We start from the raw sequence: 19,579 nt of genomic DNA on the forward strand, positions 1-19,579 counted from the left end.
ATCTGAATAATCTTCACTTCTAACAGCAAGAAATGTATTATTAAAGTATAAAGAAAAAATATACACTATGTGAGACCAGAGTATAATGAACGAAGCAGTGAAACATACGCGATAAAGGTGATGTCCACCAATTGATGTTCTCTATTTAGAAAGAATTGAAAAGGCAACAATCAGATAGATTAGGAATAGTGAGTGTACCTGATGGGTGCATCAGGGAAGATTAAGGTGGTTTAAAGTTGCAATTGATCATGTAGTAGCGTCCAGAGCTTAGAGTTTCAGGAGAAAAAGTTAAAAGTAGAAGCTTGGAAACTTGGAGATGGTGTTACAGGCGACTTGAAAAATCTACAGTTACGCAAGAAAATACCTATGATCTTATACTATAGAGAAACAGACTTATCAGCGATATGATATTTCTAAGTGAAACTGCAATATAATATTATATGTATATATACATATATATATATATATATATATATATATATATATATATATATATATATATATATTACTTACGGGACATTTTGATTTTTGTCGAGTCACATTTTTATATTTTTTGTTTTTACAGATGTTTATATGATCAGATGTATATTGATCAGATGTTTATATATAAATCATGTTAAAATCAATTATTTGTTTTCCTGTATATTGAAATTCTGTTCAATTATTATAAATTTAGGATTTATAGTTGATTATATGTTGCGTTACTTATGGGACGCAAATAAGGATTGCATTAAACCTGATGTTTTTAGTTGATTATTTCAAGCCAAATATTTAACCTACATAAACTGATAAGTAAGTTAAATTAAGTAGCCATTCTCCCCGACAACTATAAGTTTTAAGTAATCTATTACTCAAAGATCTAACCGATCGAGAGCCAGGCACTTTCAACTAGATCGACTTTTACGGTAAAATATCATTTTTAACCTTATTGGACATGGCAAGCTGAGACTCACCGAATATTGTAGGAAGATCGAATGACAGTCTCATCTGGTTTTAACAACTGGTGTGCAGCCTCATCTAGTTCTTGTAACAGGTGTACAGTAGATTGTTCCGATGAGCTTAGATTCACTGTTTTTAAGTTAACTGTAGGTAAGACTTAAGTTAGTAATAGGTGAGCAGTAGATTCGGCAGTTGCTAGTAACAGATTTTAAAACATTTACTGAGAATGAGTTTGCGATAAGCAATTATTTTGGTAACAGCAGGGTGGCATAACGAATTGTGTAAAGACAAAAGAGTAAATAAGCTAATTGCTGAAGAGTACATACAGTTTAAAGTATCAGGAGCAATATTGTTTTTGCTGCTATTCCTAACAGTAACAACTCCTTAAGCAAAAAAATGTTTGGTTCTTTTATGGAAACAAAAGGCGAAAACTATTTAACTTGAGGAGTTGTATTAAAAAGCTACTTTTACAAGTGCCCTAAAATTAGGTTTTTGGTAAACCGAGGATTGAAAGTTATTAGAACACTTTAGAGGAGATACGTAAGTTCTAGCTATGTACAAAATAACCTCTTGTGTCATATGATGAGCTTTGTCCATTTGTTTTTTGCTACACAATGATTAACAAGTTAATAAAATTGTTGCGGACTCAAAGGAAATAAATAACAATAACTGAAGTAATGCTTTTATCATTTTATTGACCAAAATAATAAGAAATATTAAGATAACAACAATAGTAATACTTAATTATGTATCTTAAATCAAATTAGTTACTTACAGGGACAATTTTATACTTGTCGAAATGAAGTTTAGCTACTATTTATAAAAAAGTAAAAAATTAACAATATTAAAATTTTTTAAACATCGTAACTAATATACGAAGTATTAAACTATTAGAGTGCTCGATGTTTTAAAAGAACAGAGTTGTAAAAATTAGTAAAAACATTTAAAAATCTAATTAAGGCTGTCGCAAAAAATTAGATAACTGTTTATATACAAATAATTTTATATAATTATGTGTATATAATTTGTATATGATTATGTATATATCATATATAAAGTATGTATTAAAAGTGTTGATTTTAAATTTTGATTAGGAGCGGTGGTTTAAGCAGTGTCGGGATATAAAAGTAAACCTTAAAAGTAAACGTAAATTCTTTAAAACCTGTTTATAATTTATGTAGAAATTTTTTTATGGGTGGAAAACCTTGAAGGGTGAAAGTACAATCGTTAAGGTCTTTAAAATAAATCTCTTACGTTAAGAACTTAACGTAAGCAGACTAAACGCACTTTAAAATTGAATCATTCGTATAGCTTAGGTTACTTAAGTATTTAATCAAAAACGAAATTAAAACAAATCTTAGACAAGACAATATCTTCAATGTAATCTAATACAATCGTTGAACTTTACCCATTGTACTCTTAACATGCAAAGATCTGACATTCTGCCAATTCTTTTTTAAAAGAGAAACCAAAAAGTTAACTGCCAAAAAGATATTTTGGGCTAACTCGTGCTCAGTCATTTCAACATGTCCGACAGCAACTGCCAAACATAGAACCTGAAAAATATTTATATATTTGCCCACAAAATTCATGACATAACATTTATAAAAAATCACAAAATTCGGCATCAGCCTCCCAGTTGCTTGGCCTTACCAAAGTCATAACTTAATCCTTAGAGTGGAAGGACTAAAACTCTGTGCCAAGTTTCTGGTTAACCTACCTTTTTCATCTGGAATTTAATAGTAGCTTTAATTTCATTAATTTTGTCCATCATTTTATCTGAGTGAGTTATCATGACCGGAAATTTTCCTGCCTTGTTAAGACCAGGACCAAGAAGACGGGGGATCTGTTTGATCAAGGAATCCGATGCAATAAATGCATCATATTTGGATGCTAAAAACAAAAAATATTGTAATGTAATAACCCAAATAATTATTAGTACCTTGAAATAAATTAAAAATTATTCTGACAAATAAAAAATGTTTCCAAGTTTGTTGAATTTAAGTAGGTAGATAAACTATGCGACACTATGTCGTAACAAAAAATAATTCTTACTTACAAATATTTTAAGACGACTGAATGATTAATTTATAAATAAAAACTTTATAGCGTAATTAAAACATTGCTATGGGCATTAAATGCGAAATAAATTGAAACGTATATACTGTTGACTATAAAGTAGCAAAAATATAACTTTATGAATTTATTTTAAAATTCACTACAAAAAACTAGATACAAAAAAATTTGCAAAATAGTAACTTGCAAAATTAAGAACCTTTAGGTGCTTTAGGTAGTTACACATTAAATAAAGGTAAATCGATAGCCATAAATGTTTAATAAGTTAGTCTCAGAGATCTTGGTGGTTACTCGTCATCCATGCAGTCAAGAGTAGCAAATATATTATTCATCATAGACTATTACTTAAAACTAATAAATAATAAAATAATGTAAAGATAACCTTTAGAACACATCTTAAAAATAATATCAAATATCAGAAACTTCATTGTTATCATGTGTATCAGAAACACGGACCTGAAGTTATTTACTCATCATATTATCTGCTAAAGTAATATTACAAAATTTTACTTACCAAGTTTTTTAACTTCTTTTTTATCTTTGTTAAGTTTTTTTAAATCATCAACAGACTTGCAATCTATGCCGTTAGCTTTGGCTTGGTCACAGTGAGATTCATCACCAAGTACGCAAACTTTTAATTTTGGCCTTGGTATAGTCTTGAGTCTAATTGTACCACTGAAACGTTTATCTTTTTGGGGATCGTAATTTTTTAAAGCAATTTGAAGTTCAACTGTTTCCAAAAATTTACGCTTTTTTTCTTTGGAACCATCTAGAACCGCCTTTACTATTTCATATAATTGGTCTGCAGTTATCTTTGAACTAAATTAAATAACAAATTGTAAATGCATAACTTCCATATGACCACACTTTACGTAGTATAATTACAATGAATAGACAAGTATACAAGAGATAAATGAAGATATAACTCACGACATTGTATCGTCGACTGCAAGGCCTAAAGAAACAAGAAATACGCTAGTGAACTACATATAATATCGGCATTGTTAATTTGCGGAACATAAAAAAGCATAAAATAAGTTAATCCTAAATATTTTTATTTAAATACATTTTGCTGTTAAAAAATTGTTAACTTAATTTTTTCAGATAATTTTATATATATATATATATATATATATATATATATATATATATATATATATATATATATATATATATATATATATATATATATATATATATATATATATATATATATATATATATATAATATATATATATATTTATATATAAATTAAATATATATATATAAATTAAATTAAATATATATATATATATATATATATATAAATTAAATTAAATATATATATATATATATAAATTAAATTAAATATATATATATATATATATATATATATATATATATATATATATATATATGTATATATATATATATATATATATATATATATATATATATATATATATATATATATATATATATATATATATATATATATATATATGTATATATATATATATATATATATATATATATATATATATATATATATATATATATATATATATATATATATATATATATATATATATATATATATATATATATATACATGAAGGTATAACTCACGACATTGTATCGTTGTGCCGTGGCTAGTGTGTTGTAGCCCCCTCCCTCATTTTTTTAAAAAAAATTGCTATTAGGGCCATTTTTTTTTTTTTTTTAAACTCTCTAAATTTCCAAAAAGACCCCTAAACTTGCATACGGACCCCCTCTTTTTGCTGCCCTCTTTTGGGGGTTGCAGACCCCCTTTTCCTCTTCGAGCGTACGTACTTTATGGACAATCCCTAAGTGAAAAAAGTAAACATTGCTAGGGCGAGAAAATATTATCGTAAAAATATATTGTTGAAGATCTATTTGAATATATGGAAAATAGTGATGATTTGTCCGACGTTAATTCCAGTAATAATTCTTCTGATAAAGGATCAATAAAATCTGTGACTGAAGAAGAAATTACAAGTTCATCAGCAGATGATAATAAAGAAACTGATGTTGATGACATTGATGTTATGCCATTAGGAGAAAATATTTTAGACAACAAACCAAATTGGTTTAATGCTGATAATTATAAAGCGAATTTTTTTAATTTTAAAGGACACCCAAGACCTCTCCCAATTTTTTTAGTTAATAATAGTCCTCTTACTTTATCTGAAGCTTTTGTAAAATAAGATCAATAAGCTCGTTGACAACGAGTTTGTTGATCTAATTGTAGAGCAAAGTAACATTTTTGAAGCAGAATTTTGTTAAAATAATGTGATACAAAAACAAATAGAATGTGTACCAAATGAAAAGATAAGAGAGATCTACACATGCTGAGTACCTGTGTTCAAAATAATATAGTCATTCTTAATAGAGCTGGTAAAAAAAAGAAAATTCCTTTGGTGTTACATGAATATAACAAAAACATGGGTGGCGCTGGCCAATCTGACCAATCTTGACAACCTACGAATCTGAACGAAAAAGAGAAAAAAAAATGGTATAAAAAAATTTTCATGCACCTAATTAGTATTTGTGCATTTAATGCAAATGTTATAAAAAAAACAAGTTACCATCGAATATGACACCCTTACCCAGTAAAAAAGCGCACATGGGATATGCGTGGATTTTTTCCACATGTAACCCATGTGGGGATTATTATTTTGTCCCATGTGGGTTTTATACGGTAAATCCCACATGGATTCCATATGGCAAATCCCATATGGGATACGCGTGGGTTTTTACCATATGTAACCCATATGGGGATTATTATTTTGTCCCATGTGGGTTTCATATGGTAAATCCCACATGGGTTTTATGTGGTAAATCCTACATGGGATATAGGCGGAAAATACGACATGTTATAGATCTTAAATGCCACATATTTTAATCCAAATGGTATAAAAGTAGTCAATACTAGACAAATGAAAGTCCGAATGCTTCTATGATAATTTTTAAAATTCTTTTAATTTAAAAATTACTTAAATAATAATTTAAAATTAATCATCGAAGCTTTCAGAGAGGCTTAACTTAATCTGGTATTTGCTACTTTATACCATTTGGTATTCAAAACGTGTAGCATTTTTGATCTTTTACATGTGATGTTTTCCACCTATAACCTATGTGGGATTTACCTTAAACTATTATGACGAAATTTTATAAAATTAAAAAACGTGTTGCAAAATGAATTTATTTAAAAATAAATGCTATTAATCAATACATCCAAAACGAATATTAAAAATATTATTTTTTTCTTTTGCGATTTACACGCCGTTTTTTGTCAATTGAATTAATTAAATCGCTTCGGCTTGTATAATACCAAGGTTTTTAGTATCTTCTAACTATCTTCAAACATTTTCTAAAAAAAAATATAAATACAAATATATATATATAAATATATATATATATATATTTGTATAGATATCGATATATAGAATATATTCGAGGTTAAGTATTTTGATGTAATAATACGAAGTCTCTTGTACGTGTTACAGTGCTCAATATTACTGAATAATAGAGCTATATATAATTATATTTAGATGAATAAAAACAACTGATTAGCGGGACTTAAAGTTTCATGATGATTGCCTTCGGGCATGAAACTTTAAGCCCCGCTAATCAGTTGTTTTTGTTCATCTAAATATAATTATATATATATATATATATATATATATTTATATATATATATATATATATATATATATATATATATATATATATATATATATATATATATAGAGAGAGAGAGAGAGGGAGAGAGAGAGAGAGAGAGAGAGAGAGAGAGAGAGACAGAGACAGAGAGAGAGAAAGAGAGAGAAAGAGAGCAATTTTAATAAGGAACCTTATTAGTCGAGCAATTTTAATTATTAGCCAGTTTGAAGTCATTAATGACTACAATATTTCACAAATAATTATTTCCTAATTTATTACTTACAATGACTAACGTTTATGCGTAATTGAACACATATTATGCGTAATGAGCTTGAACCCATGAGGAGAATCCTGAAAAAAAGTGATCAATAAGGATAAGTAGTTAAACAAAAAAACAAAAACAAAAATGTAAAAACCTACTTTTTCAATGATGTAGACTTCTATAATAACAGGCCTTGACATCGCGCAAAATGCCGTAAAAACTGAAGGCCGATTAAGGTGGCTCACATAGAAAAATTTTTTTTTTGAATAAAAGCAATTCCAGCGGTTCATATATATTTTAGTTTCCTTTTGATAATATAGAAAACTAAAAATTTGATAAAAAAACTTTAAGTAAATTATATTTAAGACAAATTTTATCAAAATCAGTGTTAAAAGGGGGAAAATCTGAAAAAATTCAAAACACTGTTTTTTGATCAATTTTATTCAAAATTCAATAATTTTTTGTTTATAGCTTCTTTATATTATTATCATTCATTTCTACTAAAACAAAAGAAAAATATTTAGAAAATCTCAATTGGACACAATATAAAAAAAAACAACCAAATTATACATTAAAAAAACAGGTGTTCGGGGTTTTAAATGTTATAAAATTATTCTTAGTTAATTATTTTAGTACATCTGAAATCTTAATGATCAAGGAACATGTACTAAAAATTTCAGCCAAAAAGCTTTTCTTAATCACGAGATATCCGGTTTTAAAGTTGCAAAAAAATGGAAAAACGAAAAGCTTGGAAAAACGAAAAACAAAAACAGAAACAAAAAAAAAATATTTTAAACAATTACATCAACTTAAAAACCACCAGAAACATAGACTTCAGCAACATCTTTGTTGTTTGCATTATATGAAAGACCTTTTTTCTTGGTTCTTAATTGTTTACGTCTTTTTTTAGTCTTCTCATTACACTTATTTACAGACCATCGAATACTTAACTTATTAAGTAATATATTAGCTTTTTGCATAAATCTGCATCCATTAATTGCAAACTCTGCCATTACATTGTTTACACCATTTGCTCCATCATTAAAATAAACTATGGCAGAATTAATACCAATCTCTAATACATCTTTTGTTACAAAAGTGTTTTTCGGACAACGTGACCATATAATATTGTTGAAACCTTCGTTGGCATTTTGGGTTTGTCCATGAAGACATTTTGATAACAACTCGTCACTTCTGAGTTCTAAAAATGTTGGCAACAAAATTTAAAAACTCCATGATGGTAAATTTATATTCTTTTTATAATTGCTGGTGCAATTATTTAAATCTTTTTTATATTTGCACCAACTGGCCGATCCAGGTGGACAAAACTCATGTCGAACTTTGTCCTCTTTATCTGTTTCACAGCAATGCCAAACAATTGCTAAGACAGCTTTTTTCATAGCGTATAAATTATTTAAATTCTGTCGGATGGCAAGTCCATAAAAGTTTTGCATTGAGTTAATTGTTTTATCTGTTAGCTTACCGCGACCAGACAAAGAGTTTTTTGTTCCTTTGAACTTTTTACGAAGATTTCAAAGTCTGTTTCCACATTTCTTTTGCACATGCCCGACACATTCTAATTTAATTGGATTAATACCATAATCTTTATAAACATTACAAGCAAATACTTCTTTGTATGAAGATGTATCTCCATCACCAAGGTACTCATTGTAAATAAGGTTGTTTTTCAAAACTGACCGCTGAAAAATCTCCACTGCACCAGTTGACTCCATTGCACCCGATGAACTTTGATGGTTAATTGAACATTTATGCTTGGAAAGCCAGTTTTGGTGTTCTTCAGAGCCTTTTTTTCTACTCCAAATTTGACACTGCCTGCAATACTTTGTCATTACATAAATATCAATACACTTGCCATGGTTTATAGCTGCAACATAACCATTAAGGGATGAAAATCCCCTCTTCTGCCAAGAACCATCTACTGAAACACGACATGTTGTGATGCCTAAATGAGCATCACAACATGTCGCCAACTGCTTTTACTATGCTATTACTTGCTACATTATTGTAAGCTTTATACAAATGACTGATTATGTTTCGATAACTGGGTTCAGATAATGACTCCATATTGAGGCATCTAGCAAAACTTTTTATTGCTGCAAGACCTTTCCCATTTTCTCGAAAAGCAATTACATTTCGAACATTAATTTCAAATAGATTGCGTCCCTGTGTGGAAATGTTGTTTTCATTATAGACATCAACAGTTATTGATGCATCTTGAGGACAGGAACAAGTTGGAGATGTATAAAATTCATTGCTCCAATTACAAAAAAAGCATTTTATTAAAAGTTTGTTTGCAAAACCCATTCTTAGATCAAATTTATTGGATAAACTCAGCTTTTGTGCATTACACACAGTGCATGTTAAACTACTTATAAGATCTTTAAGAATTTTATAATTTACGAACAAAAAAAAATTATCATCATCTTCTTTAGAAGTCTCATTCCAAGTTTTTGATAATTTTTGATAACGAAGTGAAGAAGATTTTAAAGTTTCTGTCACCTTGCTTGAATTGATAAACCGATTTCCTTTAAACTTACATTTTTTCTTTCTTCTTAAATTCTGTTTACTGGACATTATCAATAATCTGATAAAAAATACAAGTTAAATGCTTTGACATATCAATAGCTACCAAAACTTGAATCAAGCTGTGCAACTCTACAATAAATGACAACTCACTATAATACATGACAAATTAAAAGCCGCATTATTTAGTTGCATATATTGTACAATATACAGACTTTATTTAGATATTAATTTCATATTTTAAAATAAAAATACATAATTTTTTAACAAAAATATTTTTGAATATTATTTAAAAATTTTCCGCTAAAAAGAAATTTTAATCTTAAAAAATTAAACCTACCTATGAAAAATGTTAAATTAAACTAATAGTAGTAAGTATTTTATGCAAAATGTATATATTTTCTAGAAGAATGATAAATTTTGCATTGAATGATATATTAAAAAAAAAATCAAATTTTTTTAAAAAAATGAGTTTTTTTTCTATATGAGCCACCTTAAACTTTCACTTTTACTTATATTGATATATTTTTATATTAGGTAGGGTGTAATGGCAGTTTATGTTTTCTAATAAGAATCTCTAGTAAAAATGGAAATATAAAAAGAAAACCAAAAAATTGTTAAAAGATAATCATGCTTTTCGTATTTCAAATTTCATTAAGAATATTTATGTAATATTAAATAGTATCAATAACAAGCAGAACCATAACAAAGTATATATCTATATATTAGAAAGATAACTGTATTTTTAATTTTTTTTGCTAAAAATGGTAACAATAAAAATCACCAACAATAAAAAACACCAACAAAAGTTGATTCAAGCAAAAAAAAAGTTTTATCAATATATCTCAACAGGGTTAAAGTCCTTATACTTGGCAACTTGTAGTCAATACACAAACAATCATATAAACTTCGTCGCATAGCAAAATACTCATATGCTCTACATATAATATCTGAAGTATATAAAACTTCACCAACATTAACTTTTCTCATAGCATTAAGGTGTTCGAATAGAATATTTAATTGAAGCGAACTTTCTTTATTTTTTAAAAATCTAACTGCTTCAAATAAAGCTGATTTTGTTTTTATTAACTTTAATTTGTTTACAGCTAAATATGAAATATTACAAGTTGTGCCATTATGGTTAGCTACAAATGAATAACCATTGAAAATTACTAAAATAAATAATGAAACACCAAGTTTGTACATTTTTGATTGTATGTGTAAACTTTTTTTATTAAGCTGAAAAACAATAACATCGTTATTATCACTTAACAAAGATTGAATATCGTCAAATACAATTTCATCCTCTTTTAGAAAATCATTTAACTCATCTGGTAAAATGCTTCGAAAACCGCTTGAAGTTACATTTTTTCTAACTTTACTTGCTGGTGTGGCTAAACAACTAGGCGGAATATTTTAAAAACAGATGGTGGGTTTAAAGGTCGTTGCTTCCCATATTTGCTTTCAAAAGGTGCTTCATTTGGCCAATGCAGTTGACATAATGCTGTATAGTCTGTAACAATAAAACCAGTTCTTGGGATAGCTTCACTACATCTTTTTCTCTCCTCTAGATTCTTTGGGAATTTATAAATTAATATTTTTATCGTAGTTGAGTATTGATATTTTTGTTGTAGTTGTAATTGATATTGTAGTTGTAGTTGTATAAATTGATACTTTTGTTGTAGTTGAGATAGTTCGACTTGCAAAGAGATACACAGCATTTTAAAGGCATTTTTAAGGCATTTTAATTATTAAAAAAACTTATCATTAGTTTGACAATATTATTACCTTACAAAGTTAATGCCTTGAACCTTACAACGTTATCGTCTTGATGTTGGGCTATCTAATTTATAAACCAATCACATTTTAAAGATTTATTAAAAAAGCGCGAACACAAACTTTCGTCTAATGTTAAAAGATGAAAATGTAAACACAGTTTTAGGAATTGGCCTTCAGTTTGTTGCGCGATGTCAAGGCCTGTTATTATAGAAGGCCGCGGTCACACATAATATAATATTCTAAAACTAATAAACAAAAATCTAAATTTCTATAAGTAAATTTATTCTTTGATCATTGCCTTCATATCCTATCTTATTTTCATTTCATAATCTATTATGGAATTATTTATATAACATATCACAACAATATTATTAAATTTGTGATGTTCAAATATCATACGAACATTCTCTAACATGTTCATATGATATTTGAATATAGTTCTTGAGTATACTATCTGCAAACAATTGACTGATGCAAGTTCTAATGTTGTCAAAAACCAAGCATGCATGCAAGGGACACTGCAGTGTCCCACAAAGAAAAGCAGGTTTGAAAGTCAAATTTTCTTTATTAAAAAAAAAAATTAAAATAGGGGGGAGATAGGGAGGTTTCTGTAACTTTTTTTAGGCTCCAAAACTTTTAACTTTATATATAATAAGGTTCATAAAACTTAAGGGACTAACGAAGTACATTGAGGAACAAAAACAGAATATTTACAGAAACTTTTAAATTTTTAATCTGGAGTACCACAGTGTAATTGGGAATAAAGTCTCTATCTCCAGTATTCAAAGTAATATGATCTAAAGTAATATATAAATTAAATAAAATGCTTTAAAATGCATGCAGTTATACATATAACTCCTGATAGTTAACTATATGTATAACTAGTTATACATAAAATTTATTATATAAACTTATTTTTTAAGGTTATGCTTGAACAAATTAGAACCAATTAATTCAAATTCAAGATTTAGTTCAAGTTCAAGTTATTTGTTCATTTTTTTTTCACTATTTTATATTTATTTGTTCAAATTTGTTAACTAGTACTAATTCTTACTACAGTAAGAATATTTATCATTGTTGAACGTGATTTTATTAGTAACCTAATTTTACTATCAACATATTTTGACAACACCCTTTACATTTTAAACGATGACAGCTTTACTTTTCTATTGATGTAAAATTTATTACGTTTCAATAACTCAGATTGAATTTTAACAGAATTATTGTAAGCTTTGTAAGGGTTTGTTGTATCTCAAATGGTGTTGTAAATAAAGTAAAAATAATATATATATATATATATATATATAATATATATATATATATATATATATATATATATATATATATATATATATATATATATATATATATAGTACTTAGGCTATGGGATCATCCATAAATGATACCAGTAGATAGAGAGGCAGTGTGAGTTTAACAATAATTGACAATGGGGAGGGGATGTTGAGACCAAAATAATGTCAATTAAAAAATTGAATTAAAAAAAAAAGTAAAATATTTTATTTAAAAAAAAAGTAAAACAATTTGCTAGCTATGAGCAGGTTTTAGAGGTATTTACACCAACAATGTGGTCTAAAAACTTCTTGTTTTTGTTGCTTAAAACTGTAGAGGATCATAGGAAAAACAATTTAAATTCAGAAATTAGCTTGCTTATCTGAAAGAACAATATATGTTTTTTTTGTTGAGAATAAATGTATAATTGAACCAGAAAAAAATTGATGGTATATGCATTTTTTATATTATATTAACAATTCAGATATACCATCATAATACGATAACAAAAACTGACATCATTTTCAATGGGAGATGGCAAAAAATTGACTGAGTTTGATAAAGGGGGAAGTTATTCAACAAACCGGGTCATCATCTGACATCATTATGCATATATGACCCTATGATTTAAGTAAAATAAGTAATCAATTTGGCATATTTCTCTTTAGAAAGTGTAAGAAAAAAGCATTGTTATGCTGAGAACCTACCTATTGAGCAAGCTTTGACCACCTATTTTATAAATTTGAGAGACAGAAGTGGAAGTACAAATCGCAAAAGAACTAATAACAATGCTCTAAATTGATTTTAACTTTGTAGACTAGCATTAATATAGTATTTAGTAATAATACATGATTTTTATAACTTGTATTTATTTCCATTAATTATCAGTTGTCAGTCTCCATTTTATAAAATGAATTAAAAAAACTATTTATTTATAGTATAATAATAATACATAAATACTAGTTTCCTAATGCTATTATCATCACAATGTTAATGGTATTCATTTTAAAGTGAAATTTTGTATCAATTTTATTGTTTTAATGTTATATATATATATATATATATATATATATATATATATATATATATATATATATATATATATATATATATATGTATATATGTATATATATGTATATATGTGTATATATATATACATATATATATATATATGTATATATATATTATATATATTATATATATATGTATATAAATATTATATATATTATATATACATATATATATATATATATATATATATATATATATATATATATATATATATATATATATATATATATATATATATATATATATATATATATATATATATATATATATTTATATATATATGTTATTTTTCCTTTATTTACAACACCATTTGATATACAACAAACCCCTACAAAGCTTACAATAATTCAGTTAAGATTCAATCTGAGTTATTGAAACGTAATAAATTTAACATCAATAACAATATAAAATCACGTTCAACAATGATAAACATTCTTACTGAAGTAAAATATAGTACTAACTGATAAATTTGAACAAATAAATATAAAATTAACAAAAACAATGAATAAATAAGAACATTAACTTGAACTTTAACTAAATCTTGAATTTGAATTAATTGGTACTAATTTATTCGAGCATAACCTTAAAAAATAAGTTTTTATAACACATTATATGTATAACTAGTTATACATATAGTTAACTATCAGGAGTTATATGTATAACTATATGCATTTTAAAGCATATTATTTTATTTAAACATTACTTAGATCATATTACTTTGAAAACTGGACCCAGAGGCTTTATTATCAATAAAACTGTGGTACTCCAGATTAAAAATTGAAAAGTTTCTGTAAATATCCTGTTTTTGTTCCTCAATGTAGTTCGTAAGTCCCTTAAGTCTTAAGGACCTTATTATATCTAAAGTTAAAAGTTTTGGAGCATAAAAAAAGTTACAGAAACCCATCCTATTTTTTTCTTTTTTTAATAAAAAAAAATTGGGAATTCTTTGACTTTCAAACCTGCATTTCTTTGTGGGAAACTGCAGTGTCCCATGCATGCAAGATTGGTGTTTGACAACATTTCAACTTGCATCAGTTAATTGTTTGCAAATAATTTACTCAAGATCTATATTCAAATAACTATTATATTATCCTAATAATACGTCTATTTGCACAAATCTTAATCTTATTTCTATAAGGAAAGACAAAAATTATTCGTAGTACTTACATACTTGCTTGCCATTCTCTTTATTAATATAAAATATTTTGACACAATATAAACGAAACGCAATGCAATGTCGATTTAAAAAATTCCCATGCAAATCCCACAGGAAACCCACGTGGGATTTCCCATGTGTGTAAATACCATATGGTTCCCACATGTAACCCATGTGGGATTACCCACATGGGTTTAAGGTGACAAATTTCCATACGGATACCACATGGGAAAATCCGTCCCACATAAATCCCATCAATCCCACACGGAACCCACGCGGAACCCATGTGGGACGCGGTTTTATTTTTCACTGGGTACATTTTAGAGAATCAATTGTTACAGAGTATTTTAAAATATCATGAATCAGTGGAAAAAAATAGAAATTGAACTCATGTATTATCTTCATCTTTACGATTAACAAAACGTCATTTCATTGAAAGTATTCCAGCTACAGAGAAAACTGCCAAACCTAGTAGAAGGAGTGTTGTATGCTCTGAGAACAAAGTAAGGTCAGAGACAAGATATATGTGTATATATGCTGTAATGTTGGTTTGTGTGTTGAACTTTGTTTTATGTATTATCATACTAAAGAAAATTTTAATGGTATTTGTAAATGACTTTTATTATTAATATATTCTTTAAATCTACATTTTATCTTTTCGTTGCCTGCAAATTTGATTCCTTATAAGCATTTATATATAGAGATGTGCAAAATTTACTTTATTTAAATATTCAACTTTTTTTTTTAATAAAATGTTAACAATTTACGGCAAGCTATACGAAAAAAAAAATAAACAACTTGAAATAATCCGAAACAAATACGTTTTGCCGTAATAGAGAATGTAATTTTTAAATCTACGCCTCAGTTTAGGGTTTGTATACATATATATATATATATATATATATATATATATATATATATATATATATATATATATATATATATATATATATATATATATATATATATATATATATATATATATATATATAGGGACGGATCCAGCATTTTTTGTTGTTTGAGGAACAAAAAGCCCAAAAATTTTGGCCACAACTGCTTCCAACATAACAGTAACAAGTTGATAAAATATTTAAAAAAAACAAAACAATTTATCAACTTGTTGCTCTTATGTTAGAGGTCAGTTGTGACCAAATTTTTTTACTTTTTTTAACTTAAATTATATTCATTGATAAATTTTAAATCTCATAGACTAATTAACTAACACAGACTAATTAATTTCATAGACTAATACTTTTAGCTTTCAATAGTTATGACTATATAAACACCCCCTCAAATTGAGGGGGTTACAAACTATATAAGGTCACAAATTTAAAATTTGTAGAATATATAAATAAAGTTGATTAAATTTAAAAATATTTTATTAACTTGATACTCTCACGTTAGAGGCAGTTGTAGCCAAAATTTAAGGCTTTTTGTTCCCAGGCTTTAATCATCACAATCTTTGCTTTTTTGTATATCTTATACAGGCTTAGTTGGAACATATAACGAGCAGTTTATTATAACCAAGAAGTAAAAGTTTCAAGAACAAAAATACATACTATTTTCTTGTTGGGTAAAATAAATTACAAAAGTTAAGTTGTTGCTCAAGATTTTAGAGAATCGTACTTGTGAAAGTAACTTTTTGTGATTTTTGTATTATTTGTAATCTTGTATTATAAAAGGTTATAAAATAGTTTAACAGCATCTAAGCAATACTTTTTGTAGGCTTACTTTTAATGAGCTTTTGTGCATGGGATACTTAATTAAATTGTTTAAGAATGCGCTAGCTAACTGGGGGGGGGGGGGGGGGGGGGGTTTGTTGGAGCACTGTGATCGGTGTTTTTTTGAACGTTTTTTGTTTTAATCATTACAAATCTATGTATAAACAGTTGTGCGTTTAAAACTTAAACATTTTAAAAGTTCTTTTATTTAGTTTTTCAAAGAGGCTTCTGGTTCAAATTTAAATTATTTTCTCAATATATGATTAAAGTTTTTCTTGAAAACTATTTGCGGTCACGGCTAATAGAAATTTGTAAAACTGCAGTAGTGAGAGAGTTATTGGCATTAATAAATTATTTTTAAAATGCGTAGTTATAATTGAAAGGCGCAACTAAAAAGTTCAACATCAAGCGATACGATGCTTATTGCTGTCAAAAGAATAGTTGAACATGAAGAGAAATGAGTTGCAGCAGTCAATGGCGTTCCTCATGTGACACTCAGAAGATACTGCATCAAAGTCAAAACGATGTCAAGCACCCCAACCAGTTTAACTGTGGGGTACCACAGCAACAGAAATGTTTTTACTATGGAAAAAGAGAATGCGTTTATGAGATACATGTTAGAGGCTTCACGCGTATTTTATGGCTTCACTCCTGCAAAAATCCTCTTTCATGGGAAAAGAACAAGCGTTCCGGTGCAGAATAATTTTCTTAACTAAAAACTATAGAGATTTTTTTGCCGTATACTCTATATACTATAGAAATTATAGCAAAAAAACTATAGTATGCAATAAGAATGCCCAATGCTACTTTTTGAGTTGTGCTACCATCTTTAACAGATATAATTTGAATTTATTTTTAAATTACCCAAATTCGGTTTCAACAAAACGCAGCTTTACCGCAACAGGTATTTGGAATAAGGATGAGACAGGTTGTACAGCTGTACAAAAACCACAAAAGATTGTTGCCGGAAAGAGTGAAGCAAAATGGAACTTTCACCTGTTGAGAGAGGAAAATTAGTGGCAGTGTGTTGTGTGGTGAGCGCTTTTAGGAATACTATTCCATCAATGCTTATTTTTTCTAGAGTAAATTAGCGTGAGCATTTTGTTCGTGATGGTCAAATAGGATGCATCGAACTGCGAATTCATCTTAATGGATAAATGGACAGAGTTTTTTGCTGTTCATGATGCACTTTATGACTCACGTACGATGCACTTTACAGCAACCTGGTTTATTGCTGCGCGATAATCATGAACTGCACATTTAACCTAGAAAAATGAAGTTGTAATATTTTCCTTTCCACCTCACTGCTCACACTCTAGCCATTAGACAGATCTGTCTATTTTACTTTAAAAAACTCTTCAACGTTGCATGTAACTCATGGATGCCTGCAAATAAAGGCAAAACAAAGATTATTTATGACATATCAAACTGTGGACGCTATGCATTTTTTCTGGCAATTACAATGAAAAATATATCTGTAGGGACTAAAGTCTATCTGTCTATTCAATCATGAAATTGTTTCTGATGTTGCCTATATGCGTTCAAAAGGACCTGCCGTACTTTATACTTTCATTTTATGTTTTAACTTAACTCATTGTCTGTTCCAACTAGCCCCAATGGCGGAGTTTATTGGAACATGTTTTTGCAGGTCCTTAAGGTGGTACCCTACTAAAAAGCGCTTTTTTAGTGTAAAATTGAAATGAAACCAAATACTAACATTTTTCTGATAAGAAATTTATAAAAATTAATATTTGAAATGAATTTTTTTTTTAAAACTTTTTGACATCCATAATGGCAGATAAACTGCCTAAAAAATGCCTAAAATTGAATAACTTTGTGACGTAATATCTTTCGTTATATAAATTTTCTCTGGTTTAAACTTTGTAGAATGATGCATTATTATGTTTTATTCCGGTTGACAGATGGATTTTTAATTTAAGGACTTATTTTAAATTTTTTACAAATTATTGAAAACATGCTTGAAATTCTAAGTAGTTTCACTTAAAATGTGAACTAATTTTTTTATTTAAAGATATTGAACACGAATTTTAAAAATTCCATCTGTTAACCGAATTTATTAAGTATGCTGAGTATACCCAGAAAATTTCATGCAAAAATCATTAGCCAATACAAAGATATTACGTTTCAAAGTTACCATAGTGTTGCAAACATCAAAATCAAAAAACACATTTAAAGTTTTTTTCAAGTAAAATTTTGTTTAATGTCCACCAGAAATATATGACTGATTAGTTTCATTTGATTTTAGTTTATCACTGAACCCTTTGGCTACTGATCTTAACTTTTTTCTTTACTTTTTACACTCTTTTGTTGACTTTCGCTTCGTTTGGTTCAAACGAGAATTGTCAAACTGAATAGATGTCATCACTATTATATACCCAGTCAAATTGAACTCTTTTAAAACATCCAAAATACCTTTACTTCCATCATTAAAATGAATAACAGCAGAGTAAGTTCCTACTTCAATTGTTTCTCTACTGACAAAAGTGCTCTTTGGAACTCTGGACCATATAACGGCATTCAAGGACTCATTCAGATTTTGTGTCTTACCGTGAAGACATTTAGATAGCAGTTGATCGTCTTGTAAGCTTTTATAAATTGGTATTAGCAGGTTTTTAATCCATACTGGAATTGAATTTGATGGTATATACTGCTTTGTTTTACACCAATACCTGCACCAGTTTTCAGAATCACGAGGACAAAACTAATGTCGCTCATCTTGATTTGGAATATTGGTATAGTGGAAAAGAATGGCAAATATAGACTTCTTCATAGCATAAACATTATCAATGTTCCTTCTAATAGCAATGCCATAGTAGTTCAGCATCGAATTTATTATCTTATCTGTCAGTTTATTTCTACCAGACAAAGGTGTTTTAGTGCCACTGTACAATTTTACTAAACTTCGTTTTCAACAAAGTGCTTTAAAAATGTAGCTCAACTCTTTTATTTTTTATACAATTAATGTGCTTTTAAAGCACATTAACTGTATAAAAAATAAAAGAGTTGAGCTACGTTTTTTTGAGCTACAAACTTTACAACAAATGTGTTCTAAA

The 19,579-nt window shown here is 27.6% G+C and overlaps 1 protein-coding gene, 1 long non-coding RNA gene and 2 other non-coding genes across 5 annotated transcripts; all 4 read right to left on the reverse strand.

The window, feature by feature from the left end:
* Positions 1–2,296: 2,296 nt before the first annotated feature.
* LOC100204815 (large ribosomal subunit protein uL1) lies at positions 2,297–4,028 on the reverse strand. Its single transcript, XM_065812664.1, has 4 exons — positions 3,946–4,028; positions 3,530–3,834; positions 2,660–2,832; positions 2,297–2,495 (listed from the first exon to the last, which is right to left on the reverse strand). The coding sequence occupies exons 1-4, from the start codon at positions 3,948–3,950 to the stop codon at positions 2,325–2,327; spliced, it is 654 nt and encodes a 217-aa protein (XP_065668736.1). The 5' UTR covers positions 3,951–4,028; the 3' UTR covers positions 2,297–2,324.
* LOC124808334 (small nucleolar RNA SNORD24) lies at positions 3,283–3,355 on the reverse strand. The gene has a single exon (XR_010642824.1). It is a non-coding gene; the product is annotated as a small nucleolar RNA SNORD24 (small nucleolar RNA).
* LOC124808335 (small nucleolar RNA SNORD18) lies at positions 3,427–3,497 on the reverse strand. The gene has a single exon (XR_010642825.1). It is a non-coding gene; the product is annotated as a small nucleolar RNA SNORD18 (small nucleolar RNA).
* Positions 4,029–6,205: 2,177 nt separating the features above from the next.
* On the reverse strand, positions 6,206–15,413 carry LOC136088602 (uncharacterized). Of its 2 annotated transcripts, XR_010642316.1 has the most exons (3): positions 14,796–15,413; positions 6,966–7,033; positions 6,206–6,389 (listed from the first exon to the last, which is right to left on the reverse strand). It is a non-coding gene; the product is annotated as an uncharacterized LOC136088602 (long non-coding RNA). The 2 variants fall into 2 exon arrangements; XR_010642315.1 differs by lacking the exon at positions 14,796–15,413 and having other exon boundaries at positions 6,966–7,529.
* Between the last annotated feature and the right edge of the window lie 4,166 nt (positions 15,414–19,579).

This window comes from Hydra vulgaris, chromosome 12 (genome assembly GCF_038396675.1).
Source record: "Hydra vulgaris chromosome 12, alternate assembly HydraT2T_AEP".
Classification (NCBI taxonomy): Eukaryota; Metazoa; Cnidaria; class Hydrozoa; order Anthoathecata; family Hydridae; genus Hydra; species Hydra vulgaris.